Source organism: Manihot esculenta, chromosome 7 (assembly GCF_001659605.2).
Source record: "Manihot esculenta cultivar AM560-2 chromosome 7, M.esculenta_v8, whole genome shotgun sequence".
NCBI lineage: Eukaryota > Viridiplantae > Streptophyta > Magnoliopsida > Malpighiales > Euphorbiaceae > Manihot > Manihot esculenta.
In genome coordinates this window covers 17270590-17293341 of record NC_035167.2, presented here as the reverse complement: position 1 = coordinate 17293341, position 22752 = coordinate 17270590, and the positions used below count along the sequence as shown (strand labels likewise).

The 22752-nt window shown below is 30.4% G+C and overlaps 1 protein-coding gene across 1 annotated transcript; it reads right to left on the bottom strand.

Annotated features, from left to right (window-relative positions):
- Positions 1–18253: 18253 nt before the first annotated feature.
- Positions 18254–21072, bottom strand: LOC110619135 (pentatricopeptide repeat-containing protein At1g63330). The gene is made up of 3 exons (XM_021762388.2): positions 19090–21072; positions 18627–18672; positions 18254–18506 (listed from the first exon to the last, which is right to left on the bottom strand). The coding sequence occupies exon 1, from the start codon at positions 20864–20866 to the stop codon at positions 19136–19138; it is 1731 nt and encodes a 576-aa protein (XP_021618080.2). The 5' UTR covers positions 20867–21072; the 3' UTR covers positions 18254–18506; positions 18627–18672; positions 19090–19135.
- Between the last annotated feature and the right edge of the window lie 1680 nt (positions 21073–22752).

Below are 22752 nucleotides of genomic sequence, written 5' to 3'. Positions count from 1 at the left end.
GCTGAGGAGCATTTCATTCTTGGGGCATGTGGTGTCAAAAAATGGAATCGAGGTAGACCCCAAGAAAGTGGAAGCTGTAGCAAACTGGCCTAGACCCATTACTGTGACAGAGATCAAGAGCTTCTGGAGTTTAGCAGGTTACTACAGGAGGTTCGTTCAGGACTTCTCTAAAATTGCAGCTCCCATGACCAGACTGACTAAGAAGAACCAGAGGTTTGTGTGGACCGACCAGTATGAGGAGAGCTTTGAGGAGCTAAAGAAGAGGTTGACTTCAGCACCAGTGTTAGCTCTGCCATCTAGTAATGAAGACTTCTCAGTGTATTGTGATGCGTCCCGTGTGGGACTGGGTTGTGTGCTAATGCAGAATGAAAGGGTGATTGCTTATGCTTCTAGGCAGCTGAAGAAGCACGAGTTGAATTACCCTACACATGACCTAGAGATGGCAGCGGTAATCTTTGCACTCAAGATGTGGAGGCATTACCTTTATGGGGTGAAATGTGAGATCTTCACAGATCATAAAAGCCTGCAGTACATTCTGAGTCAGAGAGATTTAAATTTGAGGCAAAGAAGATGGGTAGAACTGCTCAATGACTATGATTGCAAGATCCAGTACCAACCGGGTAAGGCAAATATTGTGGCAGACGCCTTAAGCCGGAAATCACTTGGCAGTTTGTCCCATATATCAGCAGAGAGGAGGCCGGTAGTGAGGGAGTTCTTCGAGCTCATCAATGAAGGGTGTAATACCCGGCTAGACTCCGGTATCAAAATCCCTACCGTCCGGTGGGATCTCGGATGTCGGAAACCTCTAGAAGGGTAAAACCATGTTTTTATAAAATGTTTTAATATGTTTTATGATTTTGAGTAAAAAGGAAGTTAAGTTTTGAATGAAAATAGCCTTGGAGGAAGACCCAGGTTCGGCCGCCGAATCCCAAGTTCGGCCGCCGAACATGCATGCACTTCGGGAGTGCTTTAGGCCCCCGAAAGCATAAGTGAGGGAAGTCCAGGTTCGGCCGCCGAACCTTATGTTCGGCCGCCGAACATGGCATGCATGCGGAGGCACGTTCGGCTCTCGAATGTGACCTGGCCAGCCACCTATAAATGGGTTCCTTAGCCGAAATGGGCGAGTTTTCTCCCCATTTTCGGCCAAGGTGAGCTCTCCGCCGTCCCTCACCGATTCTGAGTTTCTTCCTTCAGATCTTTCAAGATTTTCATAAGTTTTCACTTTGTTTTGAAGTTTTTGAGCATTTGAGCAAGTTTTGAAGCTTGGAAGGCACAGAAGCTCCTTTCCTTTGGTTTCCAAGTTTAGGTCGTCTTTCTCTCGATCTTCAAGAGGTAAGAGCCGATCTTGAGCTCATTGCATGTTTTAAGTAGATCTATGGGGTAGAAATGCATGTTTAGGTTATTGTTAGGTTTATGGGTTTTTGTATGTTTATGTGTGCAGTAAAAGTAAAATGGGGGGGGGTTTAGAGATTGATTGATTAAGCAACTACTAAAAGCAATTAAATAAGCAGAATATGAAAACAAAATGGAAATCTAATATGAGAAAGGTCTAGTTGAAGAGTTGGATCCTCTTCAGTTGTTTGGATTGATCATTGAAACTTATGTTCTTTAGATTGATTCAATAGATTAGTTATGGAGATGGAAAACACTTCTCACCACCATGTCTCTCCTTATGATTAAACCAATTAGGGAACGTCCTCTAATTAATTACTAATTAACAAATTGCCAAGGAACGTCCTTGGGCCTTAGGCATCAAAACAATTGTTAATCGCATGAAGGAAAAGAGAGATCCAATCCTAACTACTCAAACGCATGAGATGTTGCTAGATCATACAATTTCTTATTTGTTACACCAAGTGTTCTTATGTTTGAACAATCCAAGCAATTACGGACTTAAAATTATCCAAACTAACAATTAATTACTTTGCAATCAAGAATCAAGTGGCCAATTTGATCAAAACAACAAAGCAATAATAGATTCAAGAACCAAATTGTATGAATATTGAACAAACCAAAGACAAACAGTTTATGTTCAGATCTCACAATCCATAAAACAGCTTTAGTTTCAACCAATCTTCAACTAGATTAGAAGGTTTCAGCCACTCATGGCTGAACCAAAACCAAAATAAAAGAAAAGAAGAAAGGTAGAAGAAGAAGCTGTGGCCGTCCTTGTGCAATCCGCGGATGAGAGGCATGAAGAGTTGTGGAAGAGAGAAAGAGAGTCTCGGCTGGTTATGTGCTTCTTAAATAAGATTAGAGGCTGATCTTGCTACCCTAGAGGTACTTGCTGCCCAAGTTGTGTCTGAAAAGGAAAGAATAGCGTTGCAAGCTCTTCAGAAGGAAGGAGGCGCGCGCGGATGCTCTGCAGAGGGCAGGTGGGACGCTCGGCATGCATGTGCAGAAGTGGCAAGATATTTGTCCAGTCTTTCCTTTTTAGGTGGAGCATTCCTTTGAATTTTGAATGCTGAACGCAGAAGAGGCAAGTGCGTCCTCTTGAAATCTTGCTGCCTAAATAAGAAGATATGACTGCTGCAGTGTGTGCACATCTTTGAACAAGGAAAGAAAGATCTGCAATTTGAATTTCAAATAATCTTCTGACTGAGCTTTCCTTATTTGCTTTTGCTTCTGCACTTTCCTTATTTGAAAATTTACCTTTTTTGGCACTTTACATATTTGGCACTTTTTGGCAGTTTTAAGAGCATTTTCTCCAGATTGTCTCTTTACACCTAATATTTACAAAACATGATTAAAACCACAAAATTAAGCAGAAAAGATGTAAATAAACATCAAGAACATAATGATAAAATGGACTAAAATATGCTCCATCAGTGCCTCTCATTCTTTTGTTTCTCCAAGAGCCGTAGACAGTTTGGGTTTGATAGCTTCTAGGCTAAAGTGCCCTCTTTCGGTCAATGGGCCCAAGTTTGATCCATCTGTGGCAAAGTCATTCTGTTGGTTCAGTTTAGTTATAGTTGAGGATAGGTACCTTCCAGCCGACCTTGTGGTTCTAGATTTAACTGATTTTGACGTCATTCTAGGGATGGATTGACTCTCTACTCATAGTGCTACCTTGGACTATAGAGACAAGGTAGTTAGGTTCAGAGAACAAGATGGATCATAGGTCGTCTTTCGAAGAGACATAACGGGTATGCCTACAGGTTTGATATCTGCCCTGCAGGCTCATAAGTTGCTTAGGAGGGGTTGTCAGGAGTTTCTTGCTCATATCAGAGAGTGTAATAGTCAGGTTAGGGAACCTGCTTCAATGCCCGTGGTCAGAGAGTTTCTCGACATTTTTCCAGACGAGCTACGAAGTTTACCACCTGCTAGGGAAATAGAGTCTGAAATTGAAGTAATGCCAGGAACTAGACCCATCTCTATTCCTCCCTACAGGATGACACCTACCGAATTTAAAGAGTTAAAAGAACAGTTGCAAGAATTGATAGATAAGGGTTTCATCCGACCTATACCTCACCTTGGGGTGCTCCGGTTTTGTTCGTGAAAAAGAAGGATGGATCCCTAAGACTTTGTATTGACTACAGGCAGTTGAACAAAGTCACTACCAAGAACAAGTATTCATTACCCAGGATTGATGATCTGTTTGACTAGCTAGCCGGAGCTGGTTGTTTCTCCAAGATAGATTTGAGATCGGGTATCATCAGTTGAGAGTCACAGAAGAAAACGTGCCTAAAACAGCTTTCAGGACCAAATATAGACATTATGAGTTCCTAGTGATGTCGTTCGGACTGACCAATGCCCCTGCAGCATTCATGGATCTTATGAACAGAGTTTTCAGATAGTTTCTAGATCACTTTGTTATTGTTTTCATTGATGATATCTTGGTGTATTCCAGAAATGCAGAGGAGCATGCCCACCATCTGAGGAGAGTGTTGAACACCTTGAGAGAACACGACTTATATGCCAAGTTCTCTAAATGTGAGTTCTGATTGATGAGTATCTCTTTCTTGGGGCATGTAGTGTCAGAAAAGGGAATCAAGATGGACCCTAAAAAAGTAGAAGCTGTAGCTAACTAGTCTAGACCCACTACAGTGACATAAATCAAAAGCTTTTTGGGTTTGGCAGGTTACTACAGGAGATTCGTTCAAGATTTCTCTAAAATAGCTGCTCCTATGACCAGGTTGACCAAGAAGAATCTGAAGTTTTTCTGGTCAGATCAGTTCGAGGAAAGTTTTGAAGAGCTAAAAAGAAGATTGATGTCAACACCAGTGTTAGCTCTGCCTACAAGTAATGAGGATTTCACAGTGTTTTGTGATACATCCCGAGTGGGACTAGGTTGTATGTTGAGGTAGAATGAGAGGGTAATTGATTATGCTTCTAGACAGTTGAAGAAGCACGAGTTAAATTATCCTACACATGATCTAGAGATGGCAGCTGTGATCTTTGCACTAAAGATGTGGAGGCATTACTTGTATGGGGTAAAATGTGAGATCTTTACAGATCATAAGAGTTTACAATACATCTTGAGTCAGAAAGAGTTAAACTTGAGGCAGAGGAGATGGGTAGAACTGCTTAGTGATTATGATTACAAAATCCAGTATCATCCGGGTAAAGCAAATATGGTGCTAGATGCTCTTAGCCGGAAATCCCTCAGTAGTTTATCCCACATCTCAGTAGAGAGAAGACCAGTGGTGAAAGAATTCTACAAACTTGTTAATGAAGGCTTGCAACTAGAGTTGTTTGGTATAGGTGCATTAGTAGCGCAGATGAAGGTGACACTCGTGTTTCTATAACAAGTGGCCCAAAAAGAGCACGAGGACCCCGAGTTGGTAAAAATAGCCAGAGCTATTCAAAAAGGTAAAAATGGTGATTTTAGGTTTGATAATAGAGGGATTCTCCGTTACGGAAATAGATTGTGTATACCAGATGACATAAGCTTGAAAGGAGACGTTATGAGAGAGGCTCATAATGCCAGGTACAGTGTTCACCCTTGAGCCACCAAAATGTATCAAGATCTGAAGAAAGTTTATTAGTGGTCATCGATGAAGAGGGAAGTGGCTTAGTTTGTGTCCGCTTGTGAGGTATGTCAGCGGGTGAAGTTAGAACATCAGAAGCCAGCTGAGATACTCAACCCACTACTGATTCCAGAGTGGAAATGGAAACACGTGGCGATGGATTTTGTTATGGGATTACCAGCAACGTCCAATGGATATGACTCTATATGGGTAATAGTGGACAGACTGACCAAATCTGCTCACTTTATTCCTATTAGGAGCGGTTACTTTGTGGACAAGTTGGCACAGATCTAAGTGGAAGAAATCATCAGGCTGCATGGGACTTTAGTTTCTATAGTGTCAGAGTTTACCTCCAGGTTTTGACGGAGTCTGCAAAATGCTATAGGCACGAGGCTGGAACTGCCTTCCATCCACAGACTGATGGACAGTTGGAGAGGACCATCCAAACTATAGAAGACATGCTAAGGATGTGTGTGTTAGACTTTGGTGGTTCTTGGAGGCAACATCTACCATTGGTAGAGTTTACCTACAATAACAGTTACCATGCTAGTATTGGGATGGCTCCTTATGAAGCTTTATATGGGAGGAAGTGCAAGCCACCTATCTGCTCGGAAGAAGTGGGAGAAAAGGGCTTTAGCAGGGCCAAAATTAGTAGAGATCACTAGCAGGATAGTGCTTATCATTAGGGAGAGAATCAGAACAGCTGTGAGTAGGCAGAAGAGCTATGCATATATCCGCAGAAAACAAGTTGTTTTCCAGGAGGGAGATATGGTGTTGCTTAAGGTGTCTCCTATGAAGGGGGTGATTTGTTTTGGAAAGAAAGGTAAACTAGCTCCAAGGTAAACTAGCTCCAATGTACATTAGACCCTTCGAAATCCTGCAAAGGATTGAGAATGTATCTTACAAGTTAGATCTACCTACTTCTATGGAGATGATCCATCCGGTTTTCCATGTTTTTATGTTACAGAAATTCGTGTCAAATCCAGGCAAGGTTCTTAGTGAACCTGATATGGAGATCCTAGGAGATCTCACCTATGTTGAGCAGCTAATACGGATCATAGACACGCAGATCAGGAAGCTGAGGAATAAGGAAATCGTGATGGTGAAAGTTTTATGGAATCACCACAATATGGAAGAGTGCACCTGGGAGACCCGAGAGTCGATGCTTCAGCAGTACCTCCATCTCTTTTAAATTAAGTGTTATGTATTTTCATGTGTCTTCTTGATGTATATGTTTTTCTTGTTTACTTTGTTGAACATTCGAGGATGAATATTCTTAAGGGGCAAAGAATGTAATACCTGACTAAACTCCGGCGTCAAAATTTCTATTTTTCGACGAAATCTCCATCGGAATCTGGAATCTCGAAGATGAAATCTTTAGAAGGGAAAAAAATAAGGTTTTCATAAAATGAATTTGAGTTTTTTTAAAAGGTTTTAAGGTTTGGCCGCCGAAAGTGGTTTTTCCAGCCACTTATAAAAGGCCTTCAGCCCGAAAATCGAGAGAGTTTTTTCTCCATCTTCGGGCACAGGCAAGTCCATGCCCTTTTCTAGATGTTCTTGCTAAAATTTCTTAAATTTATTGGAGAATCCATGAGTTTTTACCTTGTTTTTTGAAAATTCGAGTTGGAACTTCAAATCTTAGCTTTGGAGACCTTCGAAAAGCATTTTTTCTCCTCTTCCTTCAAGTTGTAATTGCTATATGTTTCGTTTTCTTTAAGAGGTGAGTTGATCTTTGCTTCTCATATGTTTTCTAAAGATTTTAAAATCTAAGTTTTACAAGTCTTTAGGGCATGCATGATCGATTATCCCAAAAAGTTTAAGGTTTATGTTAGTTTTGATGTGAGATGCTTTTCTGTTGGGTATCTGTTGATGCATCTTAAGTTCAGAGCAAGTTTTAAGGTTTTTTATATGTGTTAAGTGTTTATGGTAGCTGTTAGACTGTTGCATGTGAGAAAGGAAACTTTTGGTGGCTGTGAATATAGGGCAAAATTGGGTTCTGCCTTGCTGGAGAACCTAGGTTCAGCAGCCGAAGCAAGGTTCGACTGCCGAACCTGCCTGTGGAGGCAACCATTTGGCCTCCTAAACTGCCCCCAAAGACTTGACCTTCAGATCTATGAAGGGCTTTAGGCCGCCGAACCTGCCCCCGAAGGTTTTGACCTTCAGATTTTTGAAGAGCTTTAGGCTGCCGAACTTGCCTCTGAAAGTTTTGACTTTTGGATTTGTGAGAGACCTTCGGCCGTCGAACCTGCCACCGAAAGTCTCCTACCCAGCCTTTTTTTGCTTCTTTTCTATGTATGTTCCGGTATGTTTTTAGGGGTTCTTGGGGGGTTGTTTGGAGTATTGTAAAAGTTATGTTTGGTCCTTCATTTGAGTCCATCTATGTAGGATCGGACTTGGGAGACCGTAGAGGCCTACAGTGAGATAACTGTTTCAGTTTTAGGCCAGCGTCAGCTAAAGGTGAGTAGAACTGGACTGATATATTATTTTAACGAAATCAAACTTTTTAAATTTACTCATGCATCACGAATGCCATGTATATATAATTAGGTTGTTTGCATTAGAATTCATGAATATGATGCATTGCATAATTTATTTGTTATTGTGGATGGATGTTGGATGATCCACTAGCTTCAAGTATGACATGATATGCTATGATGGATATGGAAAAACTAGGGCTACCCATTCTACGCCCTTGGCACTATGTAAGCGAAAGATCATGGCTGCCCATTCTATGCTCCTGGCATTACGGATATGTTATGATATTTTTAAGAGGAAGTCCTAAGGAGCACCCGTCGTGGGCCGGGCACTATTGGAATTTGTAGAGGGTTATTAGTGACAAATCCATCTTGATGTGAATTGTTTGTGTTGTAACGCATTCATACAATCATATTGTTTATTGAACTGTTTTTATGTTCTGCTAACTAGACTGTTGTAGCTTATCCCTTTCTCCTAACCCTAGGTTTATAGTGTTAGGAAACCCAGAGATTACTGCAACCCAAATACGCAGCGAAAAAATAAAAAAATCTCTATTTCCTTACCAGGATCCATGTGCTTCGTTTATTTCGAAAGGAAGGATAAGAGACTAACCTGTTAGACTCGAAAAGAAGATACAATCCCGGACTTAAGGTGCTGCTTTTTCAATGAACACCCTCAATGGTATCCACACGAACGTCTTTTATCCTTCTAGAGTGCTAGCTCTCTCAAAGATGGATAAACTATATGCTTTTCCAATCTGCAGCTCAAAACGATTTTTTCAAAACATTAACCCCCACATTTGCAGCAGGAGTTTTATACGTTTTAAGTCTTTTTGTTTTCCCACAATTCGTTTCGTAAAAGAGTTGTGTTTATCACCCATTATCACAATCTCACAGATACTCAAATATCTTATGTGATAGAGTTGTGTTCATAACCAACTATCACAATCTCGCAGATACTCAAATATTTAAGTGATAGAGTCCTTCATCTGTAACAGTTACATATAGACTGCAGATCCTTTTAAATATTATTATTTTATAATAATAAATAATTAATATTAATAATAATAAATAATAAATATTAATAATAATAATATTTTTATTATTACTAATTATACTAATGGGCTTTTAGCCAATTAATATGACATAGCACATCAACAACGTTCTTTTGTGTGCGACCCAATAGGATCATATTAATTGGCAATAGACCTAGTCCTACAAGACCCATAAATCATAAGCGGCCTCTAGCAAGACATTATGACTATCCAATTAATATGAGGATCGATAGTCTGATAAAGCCTAATAAATAGAACATGTCTTAATCCCTTTGTCACACGATATCTAGTTTGAACATAAGTTATGGTCAATGTTAAACTTATAATGTTCAAACTTATGATTTCTCATTCTCTAAGTAGACTGATAAAATCAAATGATATTGATCACACTATCAATTTATTTGAGCACGGCCATGCATTTCTCAGTCTCACTTATCGAGGGGCCCAGAAGATATCTCTCTCAAAGAGGGACAAATTCTATCTTGATTGTTCAATATCCTATACATAATTTCTATGATGCTCAATCATAACCTTTATAATTGTCCGATTAAAGACAATGTTTGGTTATGTCAAAACATAATAGTCCTTATGTTGGAAACTATGACAATCTCAAGTCAAAAGATTAAGACATAACTACTTTGTGATTCACTTATGACAATAACCCATGTAGTGATCTCAATGCGGGTCCATCCAATACTTTGTTTTCTAACAAGTATCTATGTTTATTAAATTATATCAACATATACATAATCATCTCATGATTATCAATCAATAATCATACTAGTTATATTTTATTATTATCAACATAATAGTAAGTAATCAGGGATGTTAATCATTATTATGTAACATGCAAACAAATAATAATGATAATAAAAATCTCTTTTATTAATAACCAAAATGACATACGAAAAAGGTTCAAGATAATGACCTAGGACAAATACACTAACATGTAATATTAGAGTTAGCTTAAGGAAGTCGGCTGAATTGCTAGTATAGTCTATTGTAATAGTATAGATGTTGACATTTTTTGTTTTATGGTCTTAGAATTGTGATTTGCCTTAGTGTTTGTACTTGTAATCCCTGTTTGCATGATCCTTATGTAAAAGTTTTAAGTATGAGTTTATGTTTGAACTGAGCTTGAGGCATGTTTTGTTGACCATACTAGAGCATTTGATGAGAGCTCTACTATGAGTTTTATGATTTCAATTTTAATACATGCACAGATCGAGTCTTGGTTCATGAAATATTATATTTTTTTATTAAATAGTGTGATCATGGATGAGATTTTATCAGGTGTAATAGGATGTATAGTAGACTTGCTACGGGCTCCGATGACCTTAAGTCGATCTGAACCCTAGCGCCGGTAGCGGACCGATTCTCGGATCATTACAATACATATATAATATAGATAAAATTTACTTTCATATATTTTACTTATAATTTAGAGGTTCTGTCATTAAATTTATTATTAAATATTAAAAATTCTTCGTTAAAAATTATGAACGAACATTTTATTTGGTCGGTAAGTCCAAATTTATGTATTTCCACTTTAATAACTTACATTATTAATAGTTATATATGTGTCATTAAGAAGAAAAGTTAAGAATATGTTTATTATCATTGCGATTTCTTTTTTTTTAATAACTTTTATTAAATTATCGTTAAAAATTTTAAAATTTTATTTCATCAGTTAAATTCATATTATTAAATAAATATTTATTTAATTAATTTATAAAATATATTTTTATTTTATTATTATAAAAAAATTATTATTTAGTTATTGTAATATAAAAAAATTTATTAATATTTCTCGATTTTAAAAGATAAAATAAAAAAATTCTTTAAATTTTAAAACATATACTAATTAGTCATTTTATTAGTTTTAGTTATTAAACATTTTATTATTTAATCCTTATAATATTAAAAATTTACTAATTAATTTTTCGATTTTATAAAAATGCCTATTAAATTCAAAGATATTTTAGACTTTTTTGTAAGTAAAATTTATTATTTAGTCTTTATGATATGGAAAAACACATTAGTTAGTCTATTTATTTTGAAAAATACATCAAAGCATCCTTAAAGTACTTGAAAATATATTAATTAGTCCTTTCATTAATTTTACCTATTAAATATTTTACTATTTAGTTTATATAATAAGAAAAAATTCATTAGTTGATCTCAATTTTATAAAAATATTTACTAATTAGTTCTTTCATATTAAGACATTTGAAACTTTTTGTAAAATTAAACAGTTAAAATTAATGAAGAGATTAATTAGCGGATTTTTTAAAATTTTAGAAATATTTTAATATATTTTTTTAAAATCAATGAATTAATTCGTGGGTTTTCTTATATTACAAGAATTAAATAGTAATTTTTATTTTTATAATATTTAACGGTTAAAAGTAACGTAATACTATAGATTTTTTAAAATCTCAAAAACTTTTAATATATTTTATAAAACTAAAATATTAACTAATAAATTTTTTTATATGAAAATTATCAAATAATAATTTTTTATTATAATATTATATACTGTATAAACATAATTTATTAATATTTTTATATATGAGTGCAATTGTGTAGAAAGTGAATTAAGAAATTAATTTGCTTATTGGTAAATTGAGCAATTAATAAACTAGTTTTTATTTTATATTTTTAACATCTACCGTTCATAAAGCATCCTACAATATTATTTTGCCAGCAATTCTCATAAGAAATAAAAATCAATGCATAAATAGAAAAAAAAATAAAACTTGGAAAAAAAAGAAGTATATAAAAGAGTGGATTATTATTGAGAATTTGCCATCAAGTACCCAAAAAATTACTTTAAAATATAAAAGAGTGGATTATTATTTGATTTTTATATTTTGTCAAAATTGACTTATTTAATTTTTTAATTCTATCATTAGGTTAAAATAATTTTTTATATTATTAATTTATTTTTTAATTATATATATATAATTTAGTTTTTCTAATTAAAGCTAAAAATATATATACTAATATTTTAGTCGATAAGAATATCAAAGAGTTTTATCTTATAAAATTCAAAATATTTTAATCTAGTGATTTGGAAATAGAGGGAGTAATTTGTAAGAAAAAATGACTTGATTGTATAATTTTGACAAAAAATTTTAGAGAGAAAATCCATTTTCCTGCTAGAATCTCTCCATGATAATATTGTTGATCAAATTTTTTATGTTAAGAAAAGATTTGAGAGTAAGAGAACTCGAAAGGAAATTTTATAGCAGAAAAGAATAATTGGGATTTAATTTATATATATGGATAATGAGTGGGTTTTTCAGATAAAATTTATATTTTCAGCATTAATTAGTTAGAGAAAAGTTGCAAATTAAAGCAGTGAAGAAGAATCTTTATTAATTATGTAATTATTTTCATTTTAATTTATTAATGGTAATTGCTAAATATGGTAATTAAGTGATGCTTGAGTTTATAATTTTGAGAATATATAAAGTTTCTTCAGTTTTATGGTTTTAAGTTTCTTTAGATGGCAGAATTAGTTTATAGGTCAGCAGATTTTGATTAGCTAAAATTAATAAGATTAGCTAAAATTAATAATAAGTGAAAATATTGAATTAACATAAAGATTTTGATTTTTTCTTTTTTTTTTATTTAACTTTTTTTTTTAAAGAAATGAAGATAACTAAATATAGTTGACTGTTAATTAAAATTGATTACATTAAACTTTTATATTTCATTCAATTAAAGTCATTATTTTATAATTAATCACATGAAGTTTTTATGTGTATATATTTTAATCAATTAAAGTTATTATTTAATTAATTAAATTAATTGTATTTTATATTAATTTTACTGTTCACTAACTTTAAAAATGTATTAGAATTTCAAAATTAATCAATCACATTAATATTTTATATCATTTTATTTTATTCCATTAAAAACATATTTAATCTATTAGTATTTTTCCTATATAAATAATATAGAAGGAGTTTTACTTTAAAACTGATTTTGCGATTATATTAAAATTCTTATTTTTTTATTACAGTTTTATAAGTTAAAATTTACTCAAAGTATTGATTAATTTAATTTTTTATTAACTAATTTAAATAAAAATAATTCATTTTTAATATAATAATAAATTATTGCATATATTTTCATCTCACATTATTAGGATTTTATAACTTAAAATTTTTAAAGTATATTAAAATATTTTTATTAGCGAATAAACATTAAATAAAATTAGTCATTTATTTTCATAATAATAGATTATCCTATATATTGTTTGCAATCTTATTATCTCCCCTAACCTTTGTTTTTATTTATATTATTCAATAAATTATTAAATTTTTATTAGTTGCAGAATATATAAATAAGTTGAAAACAAAATAGTGACAAAACATATATAATTAAATATTTATATGAAATTTCTGTTTATATGAATTTGTTTTACTCCCTACTTTTAAGGATATATTTACATTAATTTCAAATATATAATAAAGTTATATTACGAAAAAACTTCAATGTTTATTTTTTTTTTATTATAATGATTGCAATATATTTTATAATTTAATTCCATGGTAAAGTATTAAATTATAATATTATCTATAAAAAAATTTAAATATACAATTAATTTAATAAATTTTTAATGTATTACTTGTACATAAATAAACTAATTTATGATAATTTTATTTAAAAAAATATAAACTACAAAAAAAAATTAATGAAAATGTAATAGTCGATCAATATATATATTATAAGGTATGAATGTTAATATCATCGTAGTTTCAAAAATTTCAAACAAAATGAAAGATGAAAATCGCTTTGAAATTATTTCTATATTATCTAACAAACTGCTTTAATATAGAATTATTTCAAATTGAAACATCCACCAAAGACCGTTTCAACCCCAAATCAGTGCATGGTGAGAACTGCCTATACCCTTTATCTCAATCTAAGTTGAGATAAAAATGTCTTTATAAAATCTATTTGTAGATCAAATCGCTTATATGTTTGTAAAATTTATTTATAATTCAAACAACTTATTCATTATAAATCCATTAATAATATAAAAGGCTAATTTATTTATAATTCCATTTGTAATTTAAACATGTCCATTTATGAATATTATTTGCTAAGTTATATATGACACAATCCGTTCGTAAGCTCAAATTTTGTTTCTTAAATTTTTTTTTTAAACTCGAGATAAACTCTAGTTTTACTTATTTTAAACTCTAACCAAATATTAATAAATTCAAACTTGACTCGTTTAGCAAATAAATTTAGACAAGTCGAGTTTTTATTGAATTTAGTCTCGAATAGTTCATAAACAATTTAATTTATGCACATATATAATGAGTTTTAGTTTAAAATTAATAAGTTTAAAACCAAATAATTTTAGTTAAATAAGTATACATAAAAATTAGTTCACAAACGACGATTTTTTAAATCATAACGATCCGAATATATACAAATTTTAAGAGGGTAATTAAACTATATAGAACTGAATTTTAAAAAACTTAAATTGGCTCATGAAAATATATGCAGAGTTTGAATTTATTTCTCTTATAATATTAATTTCAACCTATCACAGAAACACCTACGTGATCCGGAGCGATACACTCTTACTAGTTTCTTTAGTTGCTTCACATTTGTTGATTAGTGATCATTAATCTAATTAATATTAAGTAATGATATAGATTTTACACACTAATATTTAGAAGTGTCTCTTTCCTTCTGAAACCAAGGACCATACTTACAGATTCAAGCTCCGGATTCTAGGCTCTTCTTCTCCAATACTCTGCCAGAAGGTTGACTGCATTTGCAGTGGATCTTCGCTCAGCTGAAGACTCTTAAGACTCTGTTCTTCTTCACTGTGTCATTTTGAGACAAGAATCATTTTGTAAGCCAATTACAAGAAAAGCTATTTTTGAGGCATGACTGTACTAAATAATCTGCAACTAAATTTGCTTTTCTGTTGATTGAACTAAATTTGCTTTTTTGTAAATTTTATCCCTGTACTTTATTGAAATATAAGATTTGGTCCTTATGTTTTTAAATTCTACTATTAAATCCCTAAAAGTTTTGACAGAAAAATCAACAATTCAGTCCCTACCATCAAAACAAGAGTTAACTTGCTCTTAAAACTATTAAAAAATGACCATAATGCCTTCTAGTATATATTTTTATATTAAAATATTAATTTTTAATGATGATTAGAATACTGGCGTGATATTTCTGTTAACTCTAACGGTCAAAATTACTGGTAGGTTATAAATAAATTTAGATAGTTAGTTTAGAGTATATTAGTTAATTTTTATAATTTGGGATATAGCTGTTAAAATGCGAATAGTTTAATTTTTTTTTTTGCCACCATCCCTTTTGCAAATTGATCTTGAATACTTATTATATACAATCTTATTCATAAATAGTTATAATATGTAGGGATTAATTTGTAAAATTATAGAAATTATTTGTCAATAATTAAAATATTCAGAATTAATTTGTAAAATAGGAGTTATTTGTAAATAAGTATATTATTAGGATAAACTTGTAAAATTGTAGGTACTTATTTATAAAGAGCAAAAATTTTATGGTTAAATTTATAATAATATTAGGATAAATTAAAAAATATAAAATTTAAATTAGGAGACTAAACTATAAATCTAATTAAACATATGAAATTTTATTGTTTTAGATGAAAATATATCCTAGAGGGTATTATGATAATTTTTTAATAGATTCAAAAGTCTTAAAGAGTATTGTAAAGATAAGAATTAACATGACGTCTTAATTTGTATTGATAATGCACTGATTTTTTTATTTGTAATGTTTAATAAAAATTTATTAGTAAATGAATTACCAACAGATCTATTGTAAATTTTTACCGATAATTTTTAAGTTGGTTAATAATATTAATGGATTTACTAATAGAGTTATCATTATCATTAATAATAGATTTTAAATCTGTTAATGCATTGGGAGAAAAATAATTTACTAATAATCGTGAAATCTGTTATGAAATTATCAACGTATTGCAATCCTTAGTTAATTTATTGAGAATTTAAATAATTTTTTATTAATTTAATAAGACTTAAAATTAAATTATTATTGTTACTAAATTTTTAATTTATCTTTAATATGTATTAGAAATACATAGAAAGTGAAAATACGAAACAAAATAAATGGTATTAAATGATAGAAAATAATAAAAGAGAGAAAAAAGAGAAAAATAAAAAAATGATAGAAAAATAAAAATTATGAAAAAGAAAGAAGAATAAGAGTAGAGTAAAAAGATGATTAGATAAAGAAAAAAAGTGAACTGATTAGAGAAAAAAAAAAATAAAGAGAAAAAATATAGATAGAAAGAAAATGATAAAAGAAAATAATATTAGAAAAATTAATATGAATGAAAATTATAAAGAAAATGAGGAAAATGATGAGGAAATGAAAGAAAAAGATGGAAAAGAAAATGGAAAAAATGAAGGGAAAATTATGAAGAATGAAGAAAATAATAGAAGACGAAAGAGAATGAGAGAAAGTAGAATAAGAGATGAAAGAAAAATAATAAAAAAAAATAAAAAAATTTATGAAATAAAAAAGTGAAATAAAAGAAAATAATAGAAAAAAATAAGAGAAAGGGAAAAAACTGGAAGAAAGTAAAATGATAAAATGAATGATAAAAGCACAAAAACTGGTATTATATTTATTAATGTGAATTATTAATAAATTTGCAATTTAATACTAAATTTTAAAGAAAATAAATTTTTTCTCCCTAAAAATTATCATCAGATTTCAAATTTATTAATAAAGAAAAATATAAATAAAAAAAAAACGAAAATTTTATACAAATTTTATTTTAAATTTATCAACCGATATATTAGCAAATAGCAACCACTGATAAATTTAATAACGTTTTTTATTTATTAATTTAATGATAAAATTTAATAATAATTTTTTAAATTCATTAGTAATTTATTAGGCAAATTATTAACAGATTTAAAGTTTGTGAGTAATTTAAAAACTTTTTAAAATTTACTTAGATTTAGAGTTTGTGAGTAATTTAAAAATTTTTTAAAATTTACTTAAGAGTGTAAATAAACCGAGCAAAACTGAATTTTAAACAGTTGATATTTAATGTGTTAAATTAAATTATTCATATATATCATCTTACTTTTATATTTAATATTATTTTATTAATTTTATAAATTAAATTATTCATATAATTTAAATATAATTATTTCCCTTTTAATTATTAAACAATTATTAACAATATTAAAAAATAACCATATATTCTAATTAATTATTAAAAATTTCTAATAATATATAATTAAATAATTTAATTAATTAATTTTAGTGTATTCGACCTAAGTAGATTATATATGTGTGTATATGTTTATGTGTGCGTATTTTTTTATATCAACCATAAATGTATTAATTATTTTGTAGTTTTTAATTATATAAATAAATTGCGTATTAATAATATAATATATTTTTATATATTAATTATATCTATTTTTTAATAAAAATTATATAATTAATAACTACATAAAATAATAAAATATTCTTATCGAGAGTTATATATAATATATATTATATTACTACTGTTATTATTTAAATATTATTATTATTATTTTAATATTAATTAATTATTATTTTAAAATAAACGTAAAAAGCTATTACAATTTTATTTGTAAAAATTAAAATTTAAACTGAAATAAAGTTAAAATTAAAATAATAAAAAAAAGTAAAATCAAATTGAGACTACTGAAATTACTTAGAACCGTATCAGAACTATACTAAATTTCAATTCTAAATATGATTCTGCATAAATTTAATTTGGTTCTGTTTCTTAGCAAAAGCTATAGCTTTTCAATCGCTAGTAGGACCAATTGCAGTTGCTTGTCTCAGTGGCTGCATATGTCTGATTTTCATCCTCTTCTTTTGCTTATAATTTCTAAACCAATCAGCAAGTATCTCTAACATGCCCAAAGGCTTTCCAAAAGTCACAAAATCTATATGAAACTCTTTCCTCCACTCCCAACTTTCTAACTTCCTAACATTTTTTTTAAGAATGAGGAGGCTGAACATAGAATTATACTAAAAACAAACTCATATTCAACCTACTCTTTAATGATGCTTTAAAACTCCAAGTTTATCCCATAGTTTCTTCAATTTTCTAAAGTAAACAACAACTGATATAGATTCTTGACTGAAACTAATTTCTTTCTTTAATTGGTGTATAAGTTGCCCAAATCTTTCTTTAAAGCAAGTGCCATAGTCATAGACATACTCCAAGTCGAATAATTTACTAAATTTAACGGTGCAGATATGAGAATCCTAATTGGATTATCTGAGTTTTGAAGAGCAGAAGGATCTGAATAATTTACTATCACAAGATTCAACAGTTTCAACAACTTAAATTGGTAGATTTTCTGTCAAACAAAAAACTAAAAAAAAAATGGCAGATTTCTCAACCACTTGTACCTTGGCTTCTGCAGGATACAAATCATACAATAGAGGTTTGGTTAATTTAGAAAACGGTTTGAAAATAGTTGCATTAGGCCAAGCAAAGTGATTTAATCATATCCTTAAAATGGACTCGCTTTATTTGATAGCTATTGCTATTAACTATCAACATTTAATCGCCAGTTACACATCCAATCAACTTGGCACAAAGTAAAGAATCTCAAAGGGAAGAATATATATATATACCTTCCACAAGCATTTCTAAAATTTGATTTCATTGGAAAAGATTGTGAACTTCATACTATTAGATGCTAATGCAATGATTTCACTAATTTGACTTAAAGGAAAATAAAAGAAATTAAGGATCTATATATATATATATACACCCAACTTGATGACTAGAAAAAGAAAAAGGTGACAAAGTGGATGTTTGCTTTTCCCTCAATTCCCATAACATTTTCTGTTGTCTATAATTCTAGCGACATTTCATCCAACCAACAGCGGTAGAAGTCTAGTGATTCTCTTACCTTGTATTATGGGACTGTATATCCTGCACCCTGCATTTATAGTGTAGTCTAATTGTTAAAGCAATTCTCAATTAAAGCACACTGGTTTATAATCATTATTTTCATTTTATTAAAAACTATAATAATTAAGCAAAAAAGAATTGCTTATACCTTTATGGTTAGAAAAGTGAAGTTGTAGTCATATCCTTGCAAGTACCTACAAGAGAAATGATAGCATTTTAAAAGGTCATTGAGCAGAAAAATAAAAACAAAAATTCTTAAGCATTGTAGTATGGAATCAATTAGTTTTAGTTCTCAACTCAATTTCAGGACTGAGCTCTCGAGTTAAGGCTGTAGTAGCAGCCAAAAAAAATTGTAATGGAGATGTTGGATTTACCAGCAACTTGATGATTAGAAATCCATGACTTTCATTCATCAACAATCTTATATCAAATAGATCTAGTCCATGTCTGAATTCAAGCGAAAGGCACACACATATCATGATTTCCACCATAGGTAATTTGCGATGTTAGAAATTTTTGTTTTGTGGAAGAGAATCAAAGCTGATTGAAATTAAAAATGATATTTGAAGTAGTTAAATTACATATCTATTATATTTGAAAAAGATAATTACCAAGTTGCGCTCCAAGCCACACTTGAATGGTCAAGATATAACAACTTTAGTTTGCTGATCCCTCATTGCGCACCTTTAAAAGCCTAAGAATGAGATCCTCATTGCACAATAAATGTACTACCAATTCGGTGGTAGTAGCATCAGCAGAGAATCCCTTGTCAACCATTTCATTGATTAGTTCTGATGCTTTTCCTAAATCCTCATGCTTGAGAAACCCTTGAATGATGATATTATAACACCAATTATTCGGCAAACATCCTCCCTTTTCCATGTCTCTAAAAATCTTATATGCTTCCTCTATTAATCCTTCTCGGCAGAGTCCTTTCATAATTGCACTATATATATGAACATTAGGTTGTAAACCATTTTCAAAAAGACTAGAAAACAATTCCTTGGCATCATTAATCTTGCCAGCTTTGCACATACCATTGATCAGAATGCAATAGGTCACAAGATTAGGCTTTAACTGACTTTCCTCCATTTTTTTCAATAGGGTGAGTGCTTCATCGAGATTCCCCTGACTACATAAGCCATTAATCATAATTGAGAAGGTTACTATGTTTGGCTGTTGACCATGAGAGCACATATTCTTAAAGAGCTCTTGTGCAGTTTGGGGCCTCCCCGCTTGAAACATACCCTCTATAAGAGTAGAATAAGTAACAACATCAGGAACTAAACCTTTATGAGACATTTTAACAAAAATATCCTTTGCATCATCTATCATTTTGCACTTACAATATCCATTGATCAAAATGCTGTAGCTAAAAATGTCAGCTATTTCATTGGTCACCATCAGATCAAATAGCTTTCTAGCCTTATCAATTTGCTTGCACAGACAATATCCATCCATCAATGAATTATAATTGACAACATCAGGTTCCACACCTCTTTGAATCATTATCTTGATTATATTCTGTGCATTTGAAACCAGTCCTTTCTTACAAAGAGTGTCGATCAATATGTTGAAGGTAAAAACATCAGGGGATATGTTCCACCCCACCATTTCTTTCAACAAGGCCAAAGCTTCCTTGAAATGGTCTGAAATGCAAAGACCATCAATTAAGGAAGTGTAGGTGACCACATTAGGCTCTACACCTCTTTGAATCATTATATTGAATGTATTTTGAGCCTCTGAAACCATTCCATCCTTACAAAGAGCGTCAATCAATACATTGAAGGTATAAACATTTGGTAATATGTCCTGCTCCACCATTTCATTCATCAAGGCCAAAGCTTGGTTCTTTTGGCCTAATTTGCAAACACCATGAATTAAACTAGTGTAAGTGATGACATCAGGTGAAATGCGCTTATTCCTCATTTGAGAGAAGAGCTCTAAAGCCTCACCAACTAGCTCATCCTTGCAAAGGGCGTCAATGATTGCTCCGTATGTCACAACATCTGGCTCACAACCTCTATCAGCCATTCCCTTTAGCAGCCCAATAGCCACGTTTGTTTTCCCAAATTTACACATTCCGTTTACTATCACATTATAAGTATAAACATCAGGTTGATAACCACGTGCAACCATATCATCGAAAAATTCCACTGCTTTATCGATTTTACTCTCCATACAGAGCCCATTGATAAAGGTATTAAATGTCACAGTGGTAGGCTCCAATCCGAATTTGAGCATCTTACCAAAAACAGAGAAGCCAAAATCCACAAGATGTGAACGGCAGAAGCAATTAATTAAGATGTTAAGAGAATAAACATCGTGAGAGATTCCTACCAATTCAATTGTTTTGGACATGGAAATGACAGTGTGATATTGTTTCATTTTCACAAGGGCAGATAAGAATCTATTAAATGGAACCCTAGAAGGCAGAGGATGCTTATGAATTACATGATTGAAGGAAGCAATGGCATCATCAAGGCGGGTAAAAGAAGCAGATTTGAAGTTATTTGTCAAGAAGCGTGCATCTTCAAGTGTGGAAGTAGAATAATGGCAATAATTGGTAAATAAGAATAGGAATGGAGATTGAATGGTACCAATTGCCCCTTGTAGCTGAAGCTGGAAGCTCCTGCTCTTCCTCCTCCAAGGCGTCTTCATCATCATCGATCTCTCGTCAGTTGTTTTTAGGGATGGATCGGAGATTGGGAATGAGGAAAGGAAATAGAGAATCGGAAAAGGAAGGCTCTCTGCCAGCTGGTAAAGGGGTAAGGATAACAAAAGGAAATTGGGAAAGGAAATGCATTACCAGTTGTTTATGTGCACCACATTTTGTAATTTTTTTATTAAATTTTCATATAAAAATATTATTTAATAACAAATTAAATTTATCATTTTGTAATAATAATAATTTTTTAAACCTACGTTCTATTTGTAGACATTGTGTATGTTATATATTAATTTTTCTTTACAATATTGAATATGTTTAGAATGATCTTATTTTTAATATTTAATAAAATATCATGAAAAATATAATTAATTTTTAGTTTATATATTTTTTTATTATTAATTATTTTATTTTAGTATAATAAAAATTAACTTTTTTACAAAGCTTTACTCTAATAAGAATTCTTTAACCCATTTTTATTTTGACATTTTATTTGAATAATATCAAAAATTTTTAATTAATATAATAAAAAAATAATATATAAAATTGTTTCAAAATAATAAAATTTTGATATTTTCAAACTCACTAAATATATTTTGCATTTCAATTTTATTTGTTATTTAATTTTATTGTTATTAATATTAACGTAAATTTATAATATACAAATTTTTTTTCCATGTATTTAATATACAGTATATTTTATTATAAATTATAAGAAATTATTTTTAAAATATGAATATAATTATGCACAAAATTTCATACAAGTTAAAAAATTAAATTAAAACCTTAAAATTCATTAAAATTATAAACATTTTATTTATATTATCACATAATAAATTTTAAATTAGAAAATTAAATTAATGTGTGAACCTAAACATAAAAATATAAAATTCATTCTTTATATTATTTCTATAAAATAGTATTGATTACTGATACTTTTATTTTTATATCTATTTATTATAACATTAAAAAAATAAATTTTATGCCGATTTAATATTTTTATTAAATACTCGTTGTTAAAAATTATTAGCATGAATTATTATTAAATATTCGTTGTTAAAAATTATTAGCATGAATTATTTATTGCTGAAAGTTTTAGCCACAAACTCAAGCATTGATCATTATAAAATTAATACTTTGTAGGAAGTTTTGAATTTTAGTTAGTTCTTTCTATTAGATTATAATAAATTTTAATTTGAATTTAAATAGAAAATTAATATAATTAACCAATCAAATTAAATATTTTTAAATAATAATAAAATATAATAAATTTATGAATTGTCGCCACAAAACAGGTCACAGGTCATGAGGCAAGGACATAATAAATGAGCAACACGGTACATGTAGAAAAGGAAGACTCAGACACTTTGAACACCTGATTCATCATTAACATTTGTGCTCCCCTGAATAAATTGAGTCTTAGTATAAAGTTATTGTTATCAGGCATAGTCCAGCTAGGGGTGATCAGTATTCGGTTCAAACCGAAAAAACCGACCGAACCGAATTGATTTAAAATTTTGGTTCAGTTTTTTATATATTTCGGTTCGGTTCGATTTTTAATTTCAGAAATTTTGGTTATTTCGATTCGGTTCGGTTTTTATCAGAA

Excerpts from the sequence above, each read along its gene's own strand:
- LOC110619135 (XM_021762388.2), bottom strand. The coding sequence starts at position 20,866 with ATGAAACAATATCACACTGTCATTTCCATGTCCAAAACAATTGAATTG.